This window comes from Polistes canadensis, unplaced genomic scaffold (genome assembly GCF_001313835.1).
Source record: "Polistes canadensis isolate GaletaPanama2010 unplaced genomic scaffold, ASM131383v1 scaffold_31, whole genome shotgun sequence".
Lineage (NCBI taxonomy): Eukaryota > Metazoa > Arthropoda > Insecta > Hymenoptera > Vespidae > Polistes > Polistes canadensis.
Genome location: NW_014569578.1, coordinates 762211 through 784425, shown reverse-complemented (window position 1 = coordinate 784425; position 22215 = coordinate 762211). Strand labels below are relative to the sequence as shown.

Below are 22215 nucleotides of genomic sequence, written 5' to 3'. Positions count from 1 at the left end.
TTATTATTGAATTTCGTAAATTCTATTTATAAATCACAGAGTTTAGCATTTATATTTTCAAGAGAATATTCCTTTGTTCCTGCAATTCTTTTCGCTTCATTGTTTTCCGCACGCAGAGACAAAGATGATGTGCGTACCGTTTTTTTCAGCGATAAGTATTGTTTCAATCGCTATAATCGGGGCAAAATATAAGTTGCACAGCAAACAAAAAATAATACTTTTTATTCTTATCTTTATGCAATGATTCATTTTATTTTATTTGCACCCTAAATTCGTGAAAGAAATATTTCTAATAGAAGTGATTTATTGATAATCTAATCAACATAAGTGAAGATTGCTCCGATTATAGAAAGTAAAAACAAAAATTCTTACACTTCTAATTTGAGTAAATTGGAAAAACTTATCAAAAAACAAACTAAACAAATAAATAACCTTCTCGCCAAATAATGAAAACTTTACGTATTGCTTTTTGGAACGCCAATGGTCTAATTACAACGAAAAGTTGAGTTGGGATCTTTCCTAGAAAATTAGAACCGATTGTATATTTTTCTATTTAAAATAAAAAAAAAAAAAAGAAAAAACAATTATAAAACAATTATATAATATGAAATGATGGACAACCAAATTTATTTCATGCTGACATAACATTTGGTTTTTATTTTACAATATGAATCTCCAGTTACAATGTTATAAAGTTACTTGTTAACTTGATTAAAAATACCGCCAAAAGCAGAACTTTAACTATGTAACCCACACTCGAAATACATTTCAAAGTTTGGGTACATTTCTGAACGTTATAGCACGAAGCCTATATACAAGGAGAACGAACGCAGTATTATAAATGTGGCTACGTATATACAGTATGAAAGGATGATTTCTATTGCCACTAAAGAGCGCGTCGATTCGATGGATCAGATTTTTCAAATATATATAGTTGTACCACACACACATACTAAAATCTAAAATCTCGAACACCACCGCCGTCCTCGTAGGGAATTATCATACACGATGTTTCCTCATTTTCAACGACACAAATTTGACGAGAACGCGTATCGCGTTTGTTCTCCTTGCATATAGGCTTCGTGGTTATAGTTAAAAATTCTACTGTTGGCTACTCTGATGATCCAATTAATGAAAATTAATTGAATTTGCTTTAAAATTATCAAACTTTTTGGTAGTTTACAACATCGATAATAGTGTTTGTTTCTTATTGGTCATCAATACAGACAATTTTTAACGTGCATTTTTATTGGTCATCAAATAGTTACATTGAAATATTTCAACAAATCATATTGTATATATTTTGTATTGTTAAATCATTAACCAATGCAATGATACCAATTTTAATAGTCGCCGATACAAATAAAGAATAGATGCTTTTTTATTGGTCTTCAATGTAGGAAATGTTTGACATTCTTTCTCATTGGTCATCATGTAGTTACATAAATATATCCACAAATCACACTGTTTGGATTCTGTTTTGCTAAATTCTTAACGGATGCAACGATACTAACGTTAGAGAGCATTTCCGTTCATTTTAGGAGGGAGTCAATAGCATAGTGAGCACGGTGACGATCAGTGCTGAAGAATTGAGATTTGAAAGGAACGAAAGCGTCCATTTTCAGCTCTTGATGTACGAATATCTAATTTAATGTACATCTATCAAGTAAATATATATTATTTTCAATTTGATTATATTCTTTTCACATTCGTAATATATTTATTTAGTGTATAAGAGAAAAATTAGATCTTTAGATTAGTGTTAATACGACTATAGATATATTTTACAAGAAAGTATACTAACGCTTTTCCAGAATCACGATTTTGAGTTTTTTCCATATTGATCGATTTTTTTTACAAGTCAATTTTATCACCTAATTGGAATTAAATATCAACGTCTTTTTTAATCATTGACTCGATATTATTTTTATTATTATGCATTTAATTAATCATACGTGGTATTTGTAAGAAAAGTTTAACGTGTTAGGTTAGGGCTAACGAAATAAATCTAAAATCCCGCGTGGTTGGAAATATTTTCATATTGGAAATATATTCATTTTCAACTATTACTATGCAAATTTTAATTTCATTATTTTCTTTTTAACCGAGATTTAATCTTATTTAATATTGTTTAAACTTTTACACTACTATATTGTCTTGTTTTATTTGTAGTTGTAAATTATGTACTGTTTTATATTTTTTTATTTAAAAATATTATATTTTTATTTAGAAAACATATAATTTGTTGTAAATATTATCTCCTCTGGAATATGAACTTTGCCAAATAAATTTTTTCTAAAACTTCTAAATTTAAATTAATTAATAATTCAATTGATTAGAGTTTTCAATAATATTAAAATTATTAAAAATTATATATTAATAAATGTTACATTTTTTGGTTTTAATTATAATAATTTATAAAAATTGTTGATTCCAAAAAATAGATAAAGTATTGTAATTTTATTTATTATTCTTGTAATTAGGATATTAACAAAGTCGTTCTACCCGAATGGAGAGTCAATTAAACTTATCAAAACTAGAAAACGTATCAATGATTGAATCTTCTGAAATTTTTCATTTGCCTGACGTACCTGAGATATCAGAAGTATTAGAACCTACAGGTCTCAGTCCATTAACTTCGTCTCTGGATCAAACTCTTACATTACAGGCAGAAAATATGACTATTGAAGAATTGTGGTATTGATCATTTTCTTGCTTTATATTTGTAATACAAATAATTAACTCTTTGCATTCAACATTTTTTATTAGTAAGCATTGACCGTTTCTGAATAGTATTATACAATTAATTTTTTAATCGGGATTGACAAATTAATTTATCTTGATATTTTGAAGATAATGCAAGTAAAATTTTAAACTCAATACATCAGCTGTTTACTTTTTAGCTTAAAATACTCTTTTATTTATTGAAGAACCTACTTTAAATTCCCTATTGTCTAATAATCACATAAAACACAATGTTTTACTTAATGTATTTATTGATCACATATTTGCCATGGCAAGAACAAACTGCACTTTTGGTAAATTCATTTTCCGCTTAAAAGATTAAATATATATTACTTTTCTGAAACTAATTTAATTTATAATTTCATAGAAGAATACACGAGGTTTTTATGATTAGTTTTTGTCATGTTATAAACGGAAAATTTGTTAAGTTAAAATAATGATTCTACAATAGAGCACTCGAATGCAAAGGGTTAACGCATTGTTGACCAGTACTTTCACTCAGAATCTTTCTCATGTCAGTGGTTATTATTTCGTAATTGAGTATGAAAATGAAACGATCTAAATGAACTTCAATACATTTTATTTGAACATGAAAACATGAGTTACCTTATAACTGGTCAATGATGTTTTAATATATTGAGATATTACGAGTGAACAATAATTAAATAATAAATTTAATGCCAGATATATTCATTTTCAATAGGACCGAAGCAAGTAGCCCTGTATCAGACCGTGCTATTCCGCTTCCACCTGCACCTGAATTAAATGATTTCCGAGATGTTGATTTTAGAGATTCTAACACAGATACAAATGTTGATTCAGGAGCATTAGTACAATATGGTCCGTTTTTCCCACCTTCGGGAACACCGGCATTAAACAATATTTTTGCTGAGACTGGAGATGTTCAGGATGATTCTACAATGGGTAATAAAATTTCTACTTATATCTAATACGTTCCATGTTAAACAGATTTTTTATGACTTTCTGTTTAAGCCGCATAAGTCGTATATACACAAATTAATGAATAGCAAAAATTTCAATGGGTTTAAACCAAAAGTTCAGAGTAAGGGTATATGCGACCCAAACGGCACAGAAAGTATTAATTCAACTAATAATAAGATATGAAATCAATTACCTCATAGGTCCTTTACCTGGCCATACAGAAATAGTTGTTTTATCTGTTGGAGTTTGTGGACTTCGTAATCTTGGAAATACTTGCTTTATGGCTGCTGGTTTACAATGTTTAACTGCGACGCCACCTGTTTTACATCATTTTTTGAATTTAGAAGAAAAAGGAGAAAAATTACCACCGCCTGGATCTTTAATGGCACACTTTAGTGGACTTCTTTGCAAAATGTGGTCAGGCAAATACAGTGCATTAAAGCCAACTGAATTTAAACAGACATTGGGTGTATACCACTCCCAATTCAAGGATTACAGACAGGTAAGCTTGTGACAGTCAAAAAATCATTTGCATTTATGATATCTAAAAGACTTATCGACAACTCGAGGATCCCGGAAGCAATTAACAACGGTTGTCGTTGGCAGCATGACTGCCAAGAGTTCCTTGCTCTACTGCTAGACTCTCTGCACGAGCAAATGAATATGGCAAAATCATCTAAGAATTGCCACGTTCCAGTATCAACGTCAACTGCCAAATCATCCTTTAATCTCATTGAAAATTCAAATGGAAAGAATGTTTCCTCCGCCACTGCCACTAGGAATTCAAACTGTGCTAGCGATTTCTTAGAAGCTTATAACTGTTTACCAACATTAGATTCCCCTAATAGTCCAAATCTTACAATGGCTGGTTCTTTAAGAGGTATTTAATTTGAGGCATATACTTTTTAATATTCTTTTTCTTTTTATCAGATATTTACTATTAAAGACAATATTTAGCTCTGTATATCTTGTTTTAGATTTTAACTCACCAGTATGTGAATTAGATAGTACTGCAAATTCGCCAAGATGCTCACCTTTAAATGACGACGACGATGAAGAGACTTTAGATTCTGAAGAAATGATGGGTACAAAAGCAGGATCTTTCATACATAATGAAGTTAATGAAGGAAGTTCCGACGCATGTTCTTTAATGTTTAATTCTTGGGACAAATTATACAAAAATGTTCCACAACTTCATGGATTGTATGATATTCACAAAGAAGCTAAAACTAGTAATGCTAATTTCCTTGTAACGCAGCAAGAATGTAATAATGAAATTCATTACGATTCGCAAAAATTTCCAAAAGAGAATGTTCGTAGAATGCCATTGGATAATTCTAACTTAATGGAGAATCATGATTTTGACAATAAAAGTATTAGTATTAAACGTATTAAAGAAGTTAACATACAGAAAAGCAATTGCGAAGTAGATTGTGTTTCAAGTTGTTCTGACTTAGAATACGATAGAGATTTAGAAAAGTGTAATGTAAAGCGAATGAGATTGGAAGATCAAGAAAAAAATCATAAATGTGATGGTTTAAGTGGTACCATACAATGTTTGCGTACCTTACAATCTGGTGAAAATGGATCGGTTATTCCACAAGATGAACTTGAAGCTGATAAACATTGGGCTAAGCATTTACGTTGTAATAATAGTATTATAGTAGATACTTTTCAAGGACAATTTAAAAGTACAGTAAGTATTAAAATATGAAAGTTCCTTACCTAAATGATGGAACTTACGTTGGGGTGGCACTAAGTATAATTAGCTGTCACCGTGAAAAGTTTCCTAAATCAAAATACAGTAGATCTTTCTTGTTCTGAGAAGCATAAGAGACAAGTCTCATACTGCTGTTACAGATCATACTGCTAACACATATATACATTTATACACGTATGAGTTTTTTAACTCCACTTTCAGAATATATTTCAGTTTTATTACTAAACCACTTGATATATATATATTATACGTAATATAATATTATAATAATATAAATTTAACACAATATATGAAACGCATAATAATAAATTCGTATTTTGCTGCCATGGGGTAACCATATAAAATAAGCGTGGCATTCAACGTGTTAATAATTAGACTTAACATTACTAAATAAAAACTATTTTTATGGCCGTTCAATAATAAATAATAGGATAAAGAATATTACTTTATTAATTTGCTGCACTTCTTGTTTTATGGAATTGGCATATATGATTGGCTCATGCTACACACATATTATATAATTGATTGATATATCTTATTGAAATATTAGATATTTTAAGTAAGTTTTTATATGTTTAACAGGTTATATGTGCTGTCTGTAAACATGTTTCGGTAACGTACGAACCATTTATGTATCTTTCGGTTCCTTTACCTCGTGCAATGGAAAGGCAATTTACCATAACATATGTCCCAGCATATGATGCTCAACCTATAAGATGTGTAGTATCACTAAATAAACAATCGCGTATAGGAAAATTAAAGGAAGAATTGTTACATACTCTTGAGAAGGAAACAGTATCATTAGCAAATATTGCATTGGCTGAAATTCTTGAAAATCACATATCAAAAATTTTGGTGAGTACATCAATATATGTATCTGTATTTATAATCAGTTTTTAACCAGTAGACTTTTGCCTTTAATATAAATATATTATATATTATTATCAATATTATAATTAAAGTATAAAATATTCTTTCTGCCTATAGTCAAATCATAAGGCTTAATATGATTAACCCTTTTGATACTTATTTTATTTCAATTGTAAGAAATTTATTATTTGAAATAGTATTGTGTATGTGTGTTGTTTTTATATATATTAATATTATTTCATAATTGAAATACTATTATTCAAATATTATCTAGTTTTGAACATTATCCATAATCTAACTGGTCAGTTTATTGTTGGTTGACTTATGCCATGGCAAGTTAACATTTTTTGAACTTGTCAAGAATAAGTCAATAACTTGTAAATAATGAAAAACTTTTGACCTTTCGTCTTACTTATTTGTTCATGCCAAATTAAGATATATATTGTAAATTATTTATTATGCGAAATAAGAAAAAAAGAACAAAGACATTATAATAATGTTCAATTAAGATTCCATGAACAGTCATAATGATCTTAAGAATGTGACCTTTCATTGTAAATAAATGGAAACTAATAATAGTAGAGATATTACAAACCGAAACATTTTCTTTCTCATGTTAATTGGCTATTTATCATATAAAATGGAAGTACTTTATAGTTACCTTAACCACCGTTTACGCATAATCCATTAATTACCAGTGGTTATATGTAGGCAGGCATCAACTACAAAATTAATTGTGGAACATTGGTTTACTCTGCAAAGCAGAGTGACATTAAATTTTAGAATAATTTTAATTAATAACCTAACTATATTTTTTTAAGGATTTTCTTTCTGTGGTATAACGACTCATATTAATTTCTTACATCTATGCATTAGCAACATCAATGGTATTACAAACTATACGCAGCGAAAAATGCGAAATTATTCACTTAAAAAGACACTTGCGAAATAGAAATAAATGAATAATGGAGGAAAAAGAAGACGGTATTTTGATTAATCTCAATAACCGTCGATACTATCCTCCGATAAAAATTCTATGAAAGAACATTCTCATAGTGATGGAGACTTAACTATGGGGCTACATTCCATAGTACAAAATTAAAATCATTTTTAACTAAATGTTTGTTAAATTATCTAAATATTGACTATTAATTCATATCTTTATTTATTATACATTTAAGGATGATAATACATTATTGAGACACATCAATGACACTAATCGATCCATATATGCATTTGAATTGACGGATCCTCCTGATGCATGTACCATCCTATCTGACAGTGGTGGAGAGCGTTTAACAGAAGCTGAATCTTGTCAAAGAAGTACAGTTGCAAATGAAGCAATTCAATGTACAATATGCCTTGATGAAACAGGTGTTGGTTTGAAAAAACACGAAGCTAACAATTGCAACTTCATTATATGTGACTCGTGTATAGAAGTGAGTAATCGTATACAATATTATTTGGTCCTTAATTTAAATAAAAAATATTATTATTTTAATATTGTTTCACACACACACACACATACACATACACACATCTTCTAATATAATACCAAGGCCCATAAATATAAATATAATATTTCCTGCCTCTATCTTGCTAGATGTTGTTTTTCTTTTTTATTTTTGATGTTAAACCCCATGATGAATTAGGCAGTATCAATCTAGCAGAAGGGGTTAACATACGAGGTATTTAATTACCAATAATAAACCTCGGGAAGGTCTGAGAAAAGGTCTGTAAAAACGTTCTAGAAGGATGGCACTTTAAAGATGTGTATGGGAACAGAAATAGCTTCGTGTTACCAAATAAGCCAGGGACGTTTCAATATAAACAGAGGTAATTGGGAACACGAAGATGGAAACCTGTATGATCTGCTTTTGTAGCCTAATCTGTCAGCTGGTTTATTTTTATTCCAGAACTCAATTCAGACTAATCTGGTACTGCCTACTACTGAGGGTTTTTCTTATTTTAATTTTATTAATCATTATTATCTTTTATTTCTTTATTGTAATTAATTTTTTATTCCCTCAATTAAAAGATAAAATATATTGCTATGCTGTTAATTTAAAAAATGTTGTTTACTTTACTAAAAAAAAATTCAAGAGAATTAACTTAACTTTAGAAATTAAAATAACAATTACAAAGCATGCATATATGTTCATATATGATCAAGATTTTTTCCAATTATCATTTCTTTTTATGTTTACATTAAAATGGTCTATGATGTTTTCTATTCCTGTAGAAATATTGAAGTTACATAAGTGAGTTCTTTATAATTCACTTATAATCGATTTATCAAAAACTTTTAACACATTAAGCACCTTGTCAGTCACTGGTGACTGATAGTATATATTCCATTGTCCACGTTTATCACCAGTGACTAATATTCCTGTTTTTCTATGGCTGATAGATTATCGTGGCCTGAATGGAAATTTAACCAAAAGAAGCTCACTGCTTAATGTGCTAAACGAATCGGTGTAATAATTTGACTGAATATATTTTCTATCATATATATATTTATCATGCATTCTATATTGATGCTAATTAATTGACAGGTTATCCTATTTATATATAAATACTATGAGAAAATGATTACTTTTATTATCCAACAGAATTACTTTTCAAATCAAGTGGACCAAAAAACGTGCCCAGTATGTAAAACTCATATAACAGATTTTACCAAAGTGGATCACACCAGTCGACCGAGACCTGTTGTTCGAATTTTGAATGTTCCTTTGGTTTTAAGACACGATACTACTTATGAAGCATCAAACAATCTTAAGAGTACAAACCTATTTGGTCACCCATATTTAGTTAGATTACCGTCAAGAGTAAATGCTAAAGACTTGTACGATGTTGTTAGGAAAAACATACCGCAAGAAGGACATTATACTGTTCATTTTGTTGATGGGCAGGTGAGGATTTTTCTTCTCTAAAATTTTATCTAGATTATATAGGTATGTAATTAACTAATCATAAGGCATATAAAAAAAAAAAAAAAGAAATAAAAGCAATACAAAAGCGTATAAGTGAAATGAGAATATATTTTAATAATAAATCCATTCATTTATGAATACTACATTCAATGTTCATTTTTTATTACAGGGTCATCACTGCTCTCGATGTATGTATAATAAACCTTGTAAGGGTTGCAGTGTACCAGAGTCTGGTATAATAACTCTACAAAATGGTGATAACCTTGCTGTTTGTTATACCGAACATGTTCCTAAAACGGCATCCCCAATTGATCATACTAGTATTACAAAACAACATGATCCTTTATCATTATATGAATGCTTACAAGCATTTAGTCAAAGGTAACATCATCATTGATTAAATTATTATACTATAACTAATTTAAAGAAAATAATAATACTATTTTGTTCTATCATTTATACAACAGCGAAACTTTGGATGAACACAATCCTTGGTTTTGTCCCAAATGTGAACGGAATCAATGTGCTACCAAGACTCTAACAGTTCATAGGTATCCCAAGTTCCTCATAGTTTACTTAAAACGGTAAAAAAAAAATTAATGTTATATATATAAATGAATTATATTATTTTATATACGTTAAAATATCTGACATTGCATTCACATGTTTCTAATTCGTTACAGATTCGTATTTTATGAGTGTACTAGTTTAAAGCTGGACGATAAAGTTACATTCCCTTTAGTTGATCTTAACATAGGTCGTCATTTATATGATCTTTATGCTTGCGTATGTCATTTTGGAGGTATGTATAGATACTTTATTTTTTAAATAATATATAATAGTAGATATACAAGGTTGATTCACCTAAATGTGCTACCTAAATTACTTATAAACAGTTTGTTATATGAAAATTCAAAAGTATCTTTAATAATAATATCCATCCTATCCTTTATCTGCTTCATGACAAAATGTACATTTGTGTTGTAATTGGTCCGTACAATGATCTTATTCGTAATGCAAGTATCCGCGTTCCAACGAAAAACGTATTTGTATATTGAAGGAATTAAAACATTTTCTCATATAACAAACAGTATATAAATACCCATTGCTGCTTTATAAATGCATAATTGAACATTTTAGGTGTATCAGCAGGACATTATACTGCATATGCAAAAAATCCCCGTACTGACGTATGGTATTATTATAACGATGACATTACTAGTAAACAAATACCACAAGAAGAGGATTTTAGTAATGCATACATATTATTTTACAGTCGACAAGGAGTCAATTTAAAATCGTGCAATTTATAACCGCTAAAGTACCTAACCGGTTGGTACAAATCTCCGGTCAGGCAGACGATAATGAAAGAGCAAAAGTATTTTCAATCAAGCATCATTATTCGTTCAGCGATCATGTCAAAATGGTTTTTAGATCGTCGATCGTTTTCTTTTTTATTCCTGTTCTCGTTGTTATTGTTGTTCTTTCAGAAACTTAAATTACCTTCTTAACTCGGTATTATGAACAGAACAACATTTACATGCAAGTTTTAAAAAGAGAAATAGAGGAAATAATGGATCATATGTTTTCTCTAAAATAATTGTATCGTTGATACAAGCATGCATTAAACGTGGTATGATCTACTTTTTAAAAGGTCTGAGCATATTTATACTGCACAGTCTGTAAATGTATATCGAATTTGTACAGTAGTTAATTAATGTATATATTATGAAGAAGCATAATTTATTAGCGAATAAAACATGAAGGTTCTAACAAGTAGACTAGTATATTCTTTTAATTAGAATTTCAAAAAAGTATTTTATTTTTATTGTTATTATTGTTGTAAAATTTGTTATCTTAGTACGTGCAAGTACATTTATTAAAAAAAAAATATCTTGTATGTTTTATTAAGATTATTTTGTTTTTTCTTTTATTATTATTTTTATTTTTAAAAAGTGCAAGAATATATACACTTATTTATCGTTATCGTTGCCAAGCTTTATATTTTGACATAATACACTTATATATACGTATCCCATAAAATTTGCAAGTATTGTTACTTTGTCCCCTTTTTCTTCTCACTTTTAGTTTTCTTTTTGGGTTTCTTTATTTCAGTTTCAGCAAAAGCATTTGGGATTATTATTCTTGGAGGTGAATCAAACTTACGTAAAGGTAGATAATTTCGTGGTAATTTAAACTCAAGTTCAAGGCCATTTTTCAAATCATCGTTGGGCATGATTTGTCTTATTGATTTTAATAAAAACATTTTTTCGTCTGGACCCTTCGGAGGTGGTTCATCGTTAGAAATAATATTCACTCTAGTGCAACCTTCTCGACATTTTCTACCTAAAATAAGAAACGTGATTGGGCCAATTTATGCAGAAATTGACCAGCCCTCTAAATAACTAAAACTTGATTTTGAAAAGCCCTATGTGGATCTCATTAATTTTATAATCTTTATTTCACAAAAAATGAATACTCTATACTTTCCTCTCTCTACAGAACACTTTTTATATTATATAGTTTATAAAACTATTCAGACTATAATTTCATTTTATGCTTATATACATAAAAAAAATGTTTAATATTAATTAGATGAGTATTAAGAAGGACGGATGTATAATATATTTTATAAAATTTACAAAAAAACAAAAATAATTAAAGAAAAACATGGTGCACCATACAGCTTTTCGTTTTGAAAAATAAATAATAAGAAAATAATTGATTAACTGTTAACACAAAATAGGAGAGTAATTATGATAACAATTTATAAAATGTAATATGTGTCCCTTTTAGATATCCATACTTCATAATTTAATAATATATTCAATTAACTTATTTATATATAATTTAAAATTATATATATACTATTTATTATTAAATAAGTTTTTAAAAAATATTGTAAAATATTATATTTTTTAAAATTAACACAAAATATTCAATAAAAATAAAGTTACTTTTTTTGACAAAACAAATCAATTTACTCGATTTCAAATTATTGAGGATCGGTGATAACTTTCTGTATAATTTGATTCATTTAATATTTTTTATCATTTAAAATTAATTTAAAAGCCCTAATAGTATCTCCATTTTACCGTATGCATCCGCACAATTAATGTCAATGTTAGAAGACTTTGTTAAACAACTTTTGACCGATTTGATCGAGGAAGTATCTTTAGCCACTTTAATGGATATACGAGTATCACCAATTTCTTGAGATACCTCGCTATATGGAGATTCGACATTAACGAGTGGATGATAACATTTTGAGCAAATACATTTGTTATTCATTTTTGATCAAATAATCCAAATATAATTGTATAATATTTCTCAAAATCTTAGAGGAGTATTTTGCTCATGCAAATTGCAACTTAATGCATAATGTGATGGTTTTTTCTGATGAAAGTTACATTATATGTTACAGAAACGTAATTTTAATATTTATGTACTTATCATTTAATTTACGCCATTTTGAAATATTTGAATAACGTGATGTAATAAAATTAAAAATTAATAAAAATTAAAAAAAAAAATATATAATATCATGCAAGATAATAACAACAGATCAGATTCTTAACATTTTAAATGTAATTTCTTTTCTGTGAAAGGATAAATCTTTTCAAAATTAAATTTTTTCATTTAAAGACGTTTTCTCTTTCTACATGTTAATACATGTTAGTAGATGACAAATATATTCGTAATAAGTAAAATACAGATTAATTTATTTAATGTTTACTTAGTATTTTGTATTTTATGTTATTTTTATAAGAATAAATAATTGTTGAATAAATTATCCGATTTTTCATTATGTATTTATTATGACAAAATTCGTTCAAATTATGCCTGCAAATCAAGATTCTACTGTAATTAAATTTCACTCTTGCATTTTCTTTAGTTCATGACAAATAACAAAATTCCGAGAAAAAGTTATTACTTCTGGATCTGATAAATAAGGAATCCCTTTCGGTGGAAACCCCCTTCTTTTGAATGATCCCAGCAACATTTCCTGTACTATTCTTATTATTGGTCCTTGGTGCATCATTAGCGATCGCTCATTGGCTGACACTTCAATTCAATTTTGCCAACGTTATTTTTGCGATCAAAAAGAAATCTTAACAATTAATAAAATAAAATAACCATTATCTTGCATTTCTGATAAAGATAATACGTGATAGTTGAGAAACGGAATTAATATTATCTGTCAATAAAAGTACTTTCAAGAAATATATTTAAAACAAAACAAAACAAATTTTATTGCAATAAAATATGGGTATGAAGTTTTATATAGTTATTATGATTACGAGAAAAAAGACTTTGTCATTCATTAATATTATTCTTCTACAGGTTCGTCACAAAGTACTGAGCACAATATTCCGAAAAGTGCATATGCAAAAGCACAAACAAAATCTTCGGAGGAATCGAATAATACTGAATGCAAAACACAAATTTACCCTACCTTACATAAACCAACTTTAACACATAGTAATGTGGAATCTACCAATAAAAATGTTAATTCTACAAAAAATATACGTGATGTTACACATTATCCACAAGGTCAGAATATTTAGAAAAAAGAATAGTTTATATATTAAGCTTAAAATTTTTCAATCCATTCATGCACTTCATTGTACGAATAACAATCGATTTAATTATAATCAAATATCTACATTCTTTTGTATAATGGGTTTAAAAGAATCAAATTCATAACTATGCTATAAATTGATTAAAAATTAAGTAATTTTTTCATCCGAATGGTTTATAAATAAAATACATATTTAATAATAAGGAAAGTGGAATATCCAAAATTAAACGTTTTTAAATATTAACAAATTCATAATTTGGTAATATTTAAATGGTAATACGTAATGCATTTTTAACTTCGACTTTGTGTTTGAATAGTACTATATCCCCCTGTATTTGCATTTATAGTAACATTTGTATTATCAATTTTTTCAAACACAGATGAAATACTATCATTGTCACTCATAATTTCAAAACCTGAATTATTTTTATACATAATGTGACCCATTATATATTAGAATAAACGCTCATTTGAATTATCTACGTTCAGATACTTGACATTACAAATAATCTACATTCTACATTGTACTATTTATATTATTACTAATTATAATTATAATTGGCTGCATTTTGATTACTTATCATTATATTTTTTTCTTTTATATTAACATTCAAATATTCTTATAACAAAGAAGAATTGATAAATCATATACAAAAAAAAGACTTGAATGATGGCTACGTACATCATCAACAAAACTCTTATGAGTTTACTTCATCTTCTCAAGAAAAGCCAGTAAAACAATTAAATTTAAATAAAGAAAAAGTAAACAATGGTTTTTATACACATATTAAAGAAACGCCTAGCGCACCAAATAAAGATGACCTTTTATTGGAAACTATGTATAGACCGCCACCAAATATAAAAAACTTAAAAGAGTTTATAAAAAGTTGGAATATTTGGAAAGAAGAAATGAGATCATTTTTAATACTTGTGGATTATAATAAGAAAGATTATCATAAATGGGGCACTTTTGTTTTAAATCGCATGGGTTCTATCAGTCATGAAATACTTCAATACTTAATATTCGATAAGGAGGACGATAAAAATAATTTTTCAGTATTAATCGAAAAATTTGATGCATATCATAAGTTCGTTACGAACGCTAAATCTGAAAATGAGAGCGTTATAAATTATGTAGAAAGACTTAAGGTATGTTATAGATGAAATAAAAAGTGCGAATGTGATATACATATACCTAATTTTTAATTTATATTTTTAAGGTTGATTGTATTAAAAATATAAAAAATATCGACAATATGGTAAAGCAAAAATTAGAAAAAGATATCGAAAATCTTTGTAAAGAACGATTCATTGCAATAGCTAGTTCTAAGATGCCAGATTTCAAATTTGAAAAAACATTTCAATCTTTAACGATAGCAGAAATTGCTTTTCTATGGGATTTATGTGATAATTCCATTTGGGAAGAAAATAAGATTTGTAAATACTGTGGCAAGTTTCACCCAAAGAATAAATGTTTTGCATTTGGAAAAGAATGCAACAAATGTAAAAGAAGAAACCACTTCAGTAAGTATTGTCCTGGTGTAATGTACATTAATAACTGCAGCTTTTGTGGAGGAGACCACGGAGTAAAAAAGTGTTTAGCTTACGACGAAAAATGTTCTAAATGTAACAAACTGCATCACTTTTCATGGATGTGTTCTAAAATAACAATGTTACGGAATTGCAAATTTTGTGGTCTGACTCACGTGATGGATAGAAGCAAATGTCCAGCACTAAAGAGTTTGTGCAGTATTTGTAGAGCAACTGGACATTATGATATAAAATGTCCTAATTCGAATGTTTGACGTACAATCGAAGGTAAAAATGTTGAAAATTTACAATTTGTAAAAATCAACATTTTACAGCATGTTATGAAATAAAAATAATAATGTCAATGCTAGAAAAGAATGTATAATTTAAAAAAAAAAGAGATTATTTTACCAATAATGATGTTGAATTAAATAAGAAATGATAAATAATATGAAAAAATTTTAAATAACTTTTAGCGCCTTGATTTTAACTTTAGGACAAAAACAATTTTGATTTAAATCTTCATCAAAATTCTGAATGTCGAAATACTAATAATGCTTAAATATTAATTATGACATTTAAATATTACTAAGTTTCGATCATTTCCAATGAAAAATATTTTTTTAATGTTAATTATTTAACGTTCAGAAAGAATTATTTTAAATTGCAATAACTTTTAAACGACTTAATAGATCAATGTGAAATGTTCACAGTGGCTTAAGCATTAAATAAGAAACACTCTCTTAAATTTTCATTCTCTTCAGCATTTTGACATATATCTCCTAAACATCCTTAATATAAGAGATATAATTATTTGGTATTAATCGACACGTTTATATATTTCTACAAATAATCAATTCACGGGTTGTATAAGTTTTAACATTATGTCAATATTCATATACTTTATAACCATCTATTATATTTATCATTTTATTCCGTATTTATATTATATGTAATTTTGAAACCTGCAATATATAAATTTTTACTTATATTTTCAATAATTTTTGTATAAATTAGCGAAAAAAAGGAAGAATAAAATTGATAGAAATAAATAAGATAAAACACCAACATTCCCTTCCAATAGATAATCAGCCCTAATTATAATTATTTTATATTAAAAAATTGTATTAGATAATAATACTTTAGCATGAACATAATATATAATAGATAGTTATGCTCTATAGTAAAAAAAAAGAAATAAAAACAACTTAGTTTAACACAATAAACTTGAAATAAAATCTAAGACGAAAAGAAAAATAAAAAAACAAAAAAGATAAATAAAAGTTAGTGAATTAAATTGAAAAATAAAATAGCATATTCTATGGTGAATATAGTGTTTTCTTGAACAGACCACTCCTTGTGGATTGCAGACGCGACCAACCGAAATCGTTATCCTTTAACCATCGAACGAAACAGGGTTTATGGGCGTTTTGTTAGGGTATTGTTCATACGCCGGCGCAGAATTCCAGACAGCATAAAGAAACCGGAGGATCCGTTTTCTCCTGCTCATAACGATTCGAACAGTATTCTGTGTAGGATCATCCCAAGAGATAATATTTTAATAAAATAATATATATAATATTATAACGCATATAAATCAATCATGCCTCCTAAAACTAGTGGGAAAGCAATGAAAAAAGCTGGTAAAGCTCAAAAGAATATTAGTAAAACTGACAAAAAAAAGAAACGGAAGAGGAAAGAAAGCTATGCCATTTATATCTATAAAGTATTGAAGCAAGTACATCCGGACACTGGAATATCCAGTAAGGCTATGAGCATCATGAACAGCTTCGTTAATGACGTTTTCGAAAGAATAGCTGCTGAAGCATCAAGATTGGCACATTACAACAAGCGTTCGACAATTACATCTCGGGAGATCCAAACTGCTGTCAGATTATTGTTACCCGGCGAATTAGCTAAGCACGCTGTAAGTGAAGGTACAAAGGCGGTTACCAAATATACTAGTTCCAAGTAATTATTATTTTATATGTTATTTTACTTTTTTTTTTCTCCCCACTTTTTTCTATAGACATACATTCACACACACACACACACACACACACACACGCACACACACACACATATATATATATATATATATCAACGGCCCTTTTAAGGGCCATTTCCTTTCAGAAAAATTCCTCACATTGCTTTATTTTCATAGATTTCAATTTAATTAGATTTTCGCGAATTTAATGTTTATATATATATATGAATGACTGAATATTAATTATATTCATATTGACAATTTTTATATATCCTCTATGTTCGTATTTTTTTTCTCTTTCTTTTTTGCACATATATATTAATATTCCTTTGCATATATATATATATATACATACATATACATATATTATTTATTTCCTATTGTATCGTCTTGATGACCAATAAACACACTGTTATAGATGTAACTTTATAATATAATCTTAAGTACATTATATGTCCAAGTTTGAAATAAGTAGTGCGAAAAATGACTAGCATTTGTTCAAACTGTCAGAATTCAATTACCAAATTACATTATATTTCTTAACAACAAGATACGCGTATCATATTATCGAATTGAGTTTAAAAGTTTGTAATCATTAATAAGTTTTCTTTTTTATATATCGAGCAAATTGTCTCTTAAGTTTTTAATTTATTTTTTATTAATATTAAGATTGTAATAACTAACTACCTTTATCAAACAAAGCTTAAATATTTATTATTTGTACATTGATAAATTCTAAAGGATCTTGAAAAATGTTACGTAAAATTAATGTAAAGCTAATGCAAGCTAAATTGTAATATTATTTTCTTCCTTATTAATTAATGTTGTTGCTATGTAATACGTACTATTATGCATTTGCATAATACCATATAAGATAAAGGAATAAGAAAATTCATTTCAATTTATATACAATATTCTAGCGGATTATCCATTATCTTATATTTGAAATACATATTTACATAAATATTATTATTTTCAAGTTATATAATACATACTCTGTACTCTCTTATCCTCTATTTTTACTAAATTACTATTATATATTATTATACATTCATTTGATAATATAAATTAATAACAATAATAAACTTTTATATAATATTAGACTCTAACAATCATTAAAATCAGCAAAGGTGGGTAAAATACTATTTTTTTATTTTCAATCGTGATGTAGGGATGTTGAAATTTTTTCATATAGTATTTTATTTAAAATATACTAAACATATTTGTGTTGCGATTTGGAATGTTTAACAAAGTATACATACAAATATCGAAAGTTCTTACGTTACCGAGTTTTACATTACATTAATCGTGTTAACAATTTATTTTTAGACTAAGGATTGTTCAGTATATAATACTTCAAATTTAAATATGAAGTATTTTATTTAATACTTTAGATTATATATATACATATATCACAATAAAATAATTTATTTTTTATTTGGAATACTATTATATTTCAATTGTGAAGAATCTACTATTTAAAATAGTATTTGAAATATTATTTCCATAAATATTATCCAGCTTTGAAAATCAGTAATAGTATTCTTCTGTTATGACTAGGAATGGCATAATATTTTTATGTAATATTATAGGTATATATGCATAAATATGATAGAATAATTATTCTAATTATTTCCTCAACATAATAATATCAGTTAAATTGTAATGCACCTTAAAATATATTAATATTTCATGCTGATTGGTCGAGTAAACGAATAAATAGTCTAGTACGTGAATGATTGGTTCATTTAATGTGCGTCATATTATGAAAATAGCGATCTCTGGTGTTAATGTGAGTTGACAGATAACAGTTGAGATTTTTAACAAAGCAGAAAAAGAGAATACCGAAATTAAGTCTTATTATAAGAGTTCATTAAAAAAAGTAAACCTATTACCGCAGAAAAGTTGGCATAGAACCTCAACAGCAGAAAAAAATGAATAAGTACTCTTAATTGCACATTTAAAATTTATAATTGCACACTTTATTAATTAATTATTTAATTAGTTATTAATAATTGAAAAACCAAAAACGTTTTTCTCATTTCTAAGCAAAGCAATGAAGTTTTCTATTGTTTTTTGTTTTCAATCAATTGCTGACTTTTTGTTTGTCCGGCTCCTCAACTTTATTTTATCAAATATATTTTATTTATCGTTAATTAGTTGAAAATAATTTGTACACTTTGAATAATTATGAAATGGCGACGTCATGAGTGGGAGATATGTTATACGCATGCGCAACCACAAATCAAGGAGCAGGTGCACTTTGGAAAAAAATGAAAGTAAAGTTGGTACACCTGCAGAGGATATATTTAAAGTTGATTTCCAAAGTAACAATTTATAGGGTAGTGAAAAGAAATAGATTAATCGTTCATAATGTATAAACAATAGGTAAATATTTTCATTTTTTCATTTTTTTCTGTTGTTACGGTTCTATATGCCAACTTTTTTGTGGTGATAAAAAATAATAATTAAAAAATAATAATAAAAAATAATTTGTGTTTTCGATTTTTCAATTATTAATACCTAGTTAAATAATTAATTAATAAAGTGAGCAATTATATGGATTTTGATTAGGCAATTAGTAAGCAATTAAGAGCACTTATTAATTTTTTTCTGCTGTTGGAAACTTCGTTGCTTTGCTTAGAAATAGGAAAAAAAATTTTTGTATTTTTATTTTGAATCAAACAATTCGTTCCTTCGAAATCATTAAAAGTAATGAAGATATCACTCTGAAACAGAATTATTAAGACATTCTATATATTAGGTCGTGGATATGATCATTGAAAATAGCAAATTTCAAAACAAAATTAAAAGTATATTTTTATTGAGCCAACAACCTCGCCTCATTGAAAAATCTTATTCCCATATAATCCTTAAGGTTTAGCAACAATGATCACGGTTAATACTTGGTTGGGTGACCGTTTCGAAACATCGTATGCTTTTTACTCCGGAGGTGAGAAGACGGTCTCTGTGAAAAAAAGGTGAGGATTGTGTTGTCATAAAAAATTTTCTCAAACTAATAAAGGAGAGCATAATAGTGGCAATATATATACTGGTTCTACTTATTCTTTTTAAATTGATTTATGCGTAGCATTATACCTGTAATTGTAACTACGCGAATACTTAGAGAAAGGGAATGTCCAATGTTAATAGACTCCACGATATAAATCAAAATCAAACGAACAATGAGCATATAGTTCTACATAATAAATTATTTCTCTTCTAATAATATCAAATAATATTATTTGATAACAGAAATCATAGGAAATTATTTCTACGTAATATAATATTAATTAATAAATTTAGTATTATTAATATAAATTTTTCGAATATATAATTATTAGGAGGAATTCATAATTATTATATACAAATATGATACCGTATAATATTTGGATATTTATGGAAGTATTAAATGCATTTAATTAATAGAAGTATATACAGTGAGAGAGGAAGAGAAAGAGAGACAGAGAGAAAAAAAAAGAGAGAAATTTGTGTTTTTTTTTTTTTAGTTTATTTATTTAACATAAAGTTAGACGCTACAACTTTGGTACAAAAACATAAAATAGTGGATATTGAGGAAACGGTATACCGCGCGCGGATCCTCGAGTCTCTACGATCGCGGAGATATGAGAGAATGAATGAAAAAATTCTCCTAATATATAATCCCATCAGCAACAAAACACAAAGAAAAAAGCACATAGACTTAATATATGAAAAAACAACGACGAATAAAGATAATAAAAGTATAGTGAAATAACAGGAAAAACGACATACAACACTCCGTCCGTGGTAAGCTCGAAGAACCGCGTTCGCTTATTATTATTATTAATATTATTATCATCATAAAAAAGGAAAAAATGTGAAATGCACGCAGTCGATTAAGCTTTCACGACCTACACATACATATATATATATATATATATATATGTATATTGATCGATCATCACGATCGTTTTCACAGCATTTCTTAAAGTAATCGTTGCGGGAAAATAAAATATTTCATATAAAAGTGTTATTTTCGGATTTTTTGATAGTGCGCGTCGTTAATGACAAAAAAAAGAAGTCACCCGTTTAATGATCTAAGCGACATCGCAATCATCACAAATTTTCCTTAATCCTGCTTATTCTTAAAACACCGACGACAAATATGTATAACGCCTAAGTTAGTGCGTGTAGGTCGATTATAGCGTATGGCTTTGCGAAGTTTTTGTCCTTTCCTTACCTTTTTTTTCCTTATTTCCTCTTTTTCTGTCACACTAGCATCATCATCATCATTATCATCATCATGATTTTCAAAAGTTAGAGATTCGAAAAAGCAGTAAAAGCGTAAAAGCTCCGCGAGCGTTGTGTGATTAAAACGTGATATACGTTATTTGTAAAAGTGACTTGGATATGGCTATATTAATCTGATATAGCGTGATCGTTATTATATTATAACAACACATACACAAGACTGCGCAAAAACCTCTAAAATCACATCGATGAGTAAAGTGCTGTGACGACACCGAGTCGGAACCGGCTGGCCGCATATTACAATATTATATGGACAATTTCTAATCGTATCCTAATGGGATATGAAAATTCCTGTGATCTAATATAAAAGGGATTCTTTTTCCGTCGTCCACGACGAGAAATAGAAAAAGAAATAACGTCTTTTGTTACGCGCATTAATAATATCAGTAATAGTAATAACAGTTAGTTAATAATAGTAATAATAATGATAATAATAATACAATCATCGGCCAACCGGTGTTTGTCTCGTATCATCGCCTCGGCAAATGAACGCGACACCTAGAGATATCCTACTTACAACGTATGTATATGTTACGTTAATCATATGTATATATATATATGTGTATATATATATATATATATNAATATTTTATTTTCCCGCAACGATTAC

At 27.7% G+C, this 22215-nt stretch overlaps 4 protein-coding genes across 7 annotated transcripts; 3 read left to right on the top strand and 1 right to left on the bottom strand.

Annotated features, from left to right (window-relative positions):
• The first annotated feature begins 1525 nt into the window (after positions 1-1525).
• Positions 1526-10992, top strand: LOC106784168. 3 transcript variants are annotated; one of them, XM_014743432.1, is made up of 14 exons: positions 1526-1666; positions 2484-2697; positions 3449-3669; positions 3888-4189; positions 4294-4567; positions 4665-5383; positions 5990-6262; positions 7459-7716; positions 8890-9192; positions 9383-9594; positions 9681-9797; positions 9897-10015; positions 10354-10408; positions 10490-10992. In XM_014743432.1, the coding sequence occupies exons 2-14, from the start codon at positions 2510-2512 to the stop codon at positions 10524-10526; spliced, it is 3078 nt and encodes a 1025-aa protein (XP_014598918.1). In that variant the 5' UTR covers positions 1526-1666; positions 2484-2509; the 3' UTR covers positions 10527-10992. The 3 variants fall into 3 exon arrangements, with proteins under 3 accessions (XP_014598918.1, XP_014598916.1, XP_014598917.1); XM_014743430.1 differs by having other exon boundaries at positions 10354-10992; XM_014743431.1 differs by having other exon boundaries at positions 1529-1633; positions 10354-10992.
• A 123-nt stretch (positions 10993-11115) lies between these two features.
• On the bottom strand, positions 11116-12681 carry LOC106784171. Its single transcript, XM_014743436.1, has 2 exons — positions 12309-12681; positions 11116-11559 (listed from the first exon to the last, which is right to left on the bottom strand). Exons 1-2 carry the CDS (start codon positions 12502-12504, stop codon positions 11270-11272), a joined length of 486 nt encoding a protein of 161 aa, XP_014598922.1. The 5' UTR covers positions 12505-12681; the 3' UTR covers positions 11116-11269.
• A 649-nt stretch (positions 12682-13330) lies between these two features.
• LOC106784170 lies at positions 13331-16377 on the top strand. Of its 2 annotated transcripts, none has more exons than XM_014743433.1 (4): positions 13331-13483; positions 13558-13767; positions 14427-14944; positions 15016-16377. In XM_014743433.1, exons 1-4 carry the CDS (start codon positions 13480-13482, stop codon positions 15598-15600), a joined length of 1317 nt encoding a protein of 438 aa, XP_014598919.1. In that variant the 5' UTR covers positions 13331-13479; the 3' UTR covers positions 15601-16377. The 2 variants fall into 2 exon arrangements, with proteins under 2 accessions (XP_014598919.1, XP_014598920.1); XM_014743434.1 differs by having other exon boundaries at positions 13333-13483; positions 14430-14944.
• A 367-nt stretch (positions 16378-16744) lies between these two features.
• LOC106784172 (histone H2B) lies at positions 16745-17301 on the top strand. The gene has a single exon (XM_014743437.1). The coding sequence runs from the start codon at positions 16929-16931 to the stop codon at positions 17298-17300; it is 372 nt and encodes a 123-aa protein (XP_014598923.1). The 5' UTR covers positions 16745-16928; the 3' UTR covers position 17301.
• Positions 17302-22215: the final 4914 nt, after the last annotated feature.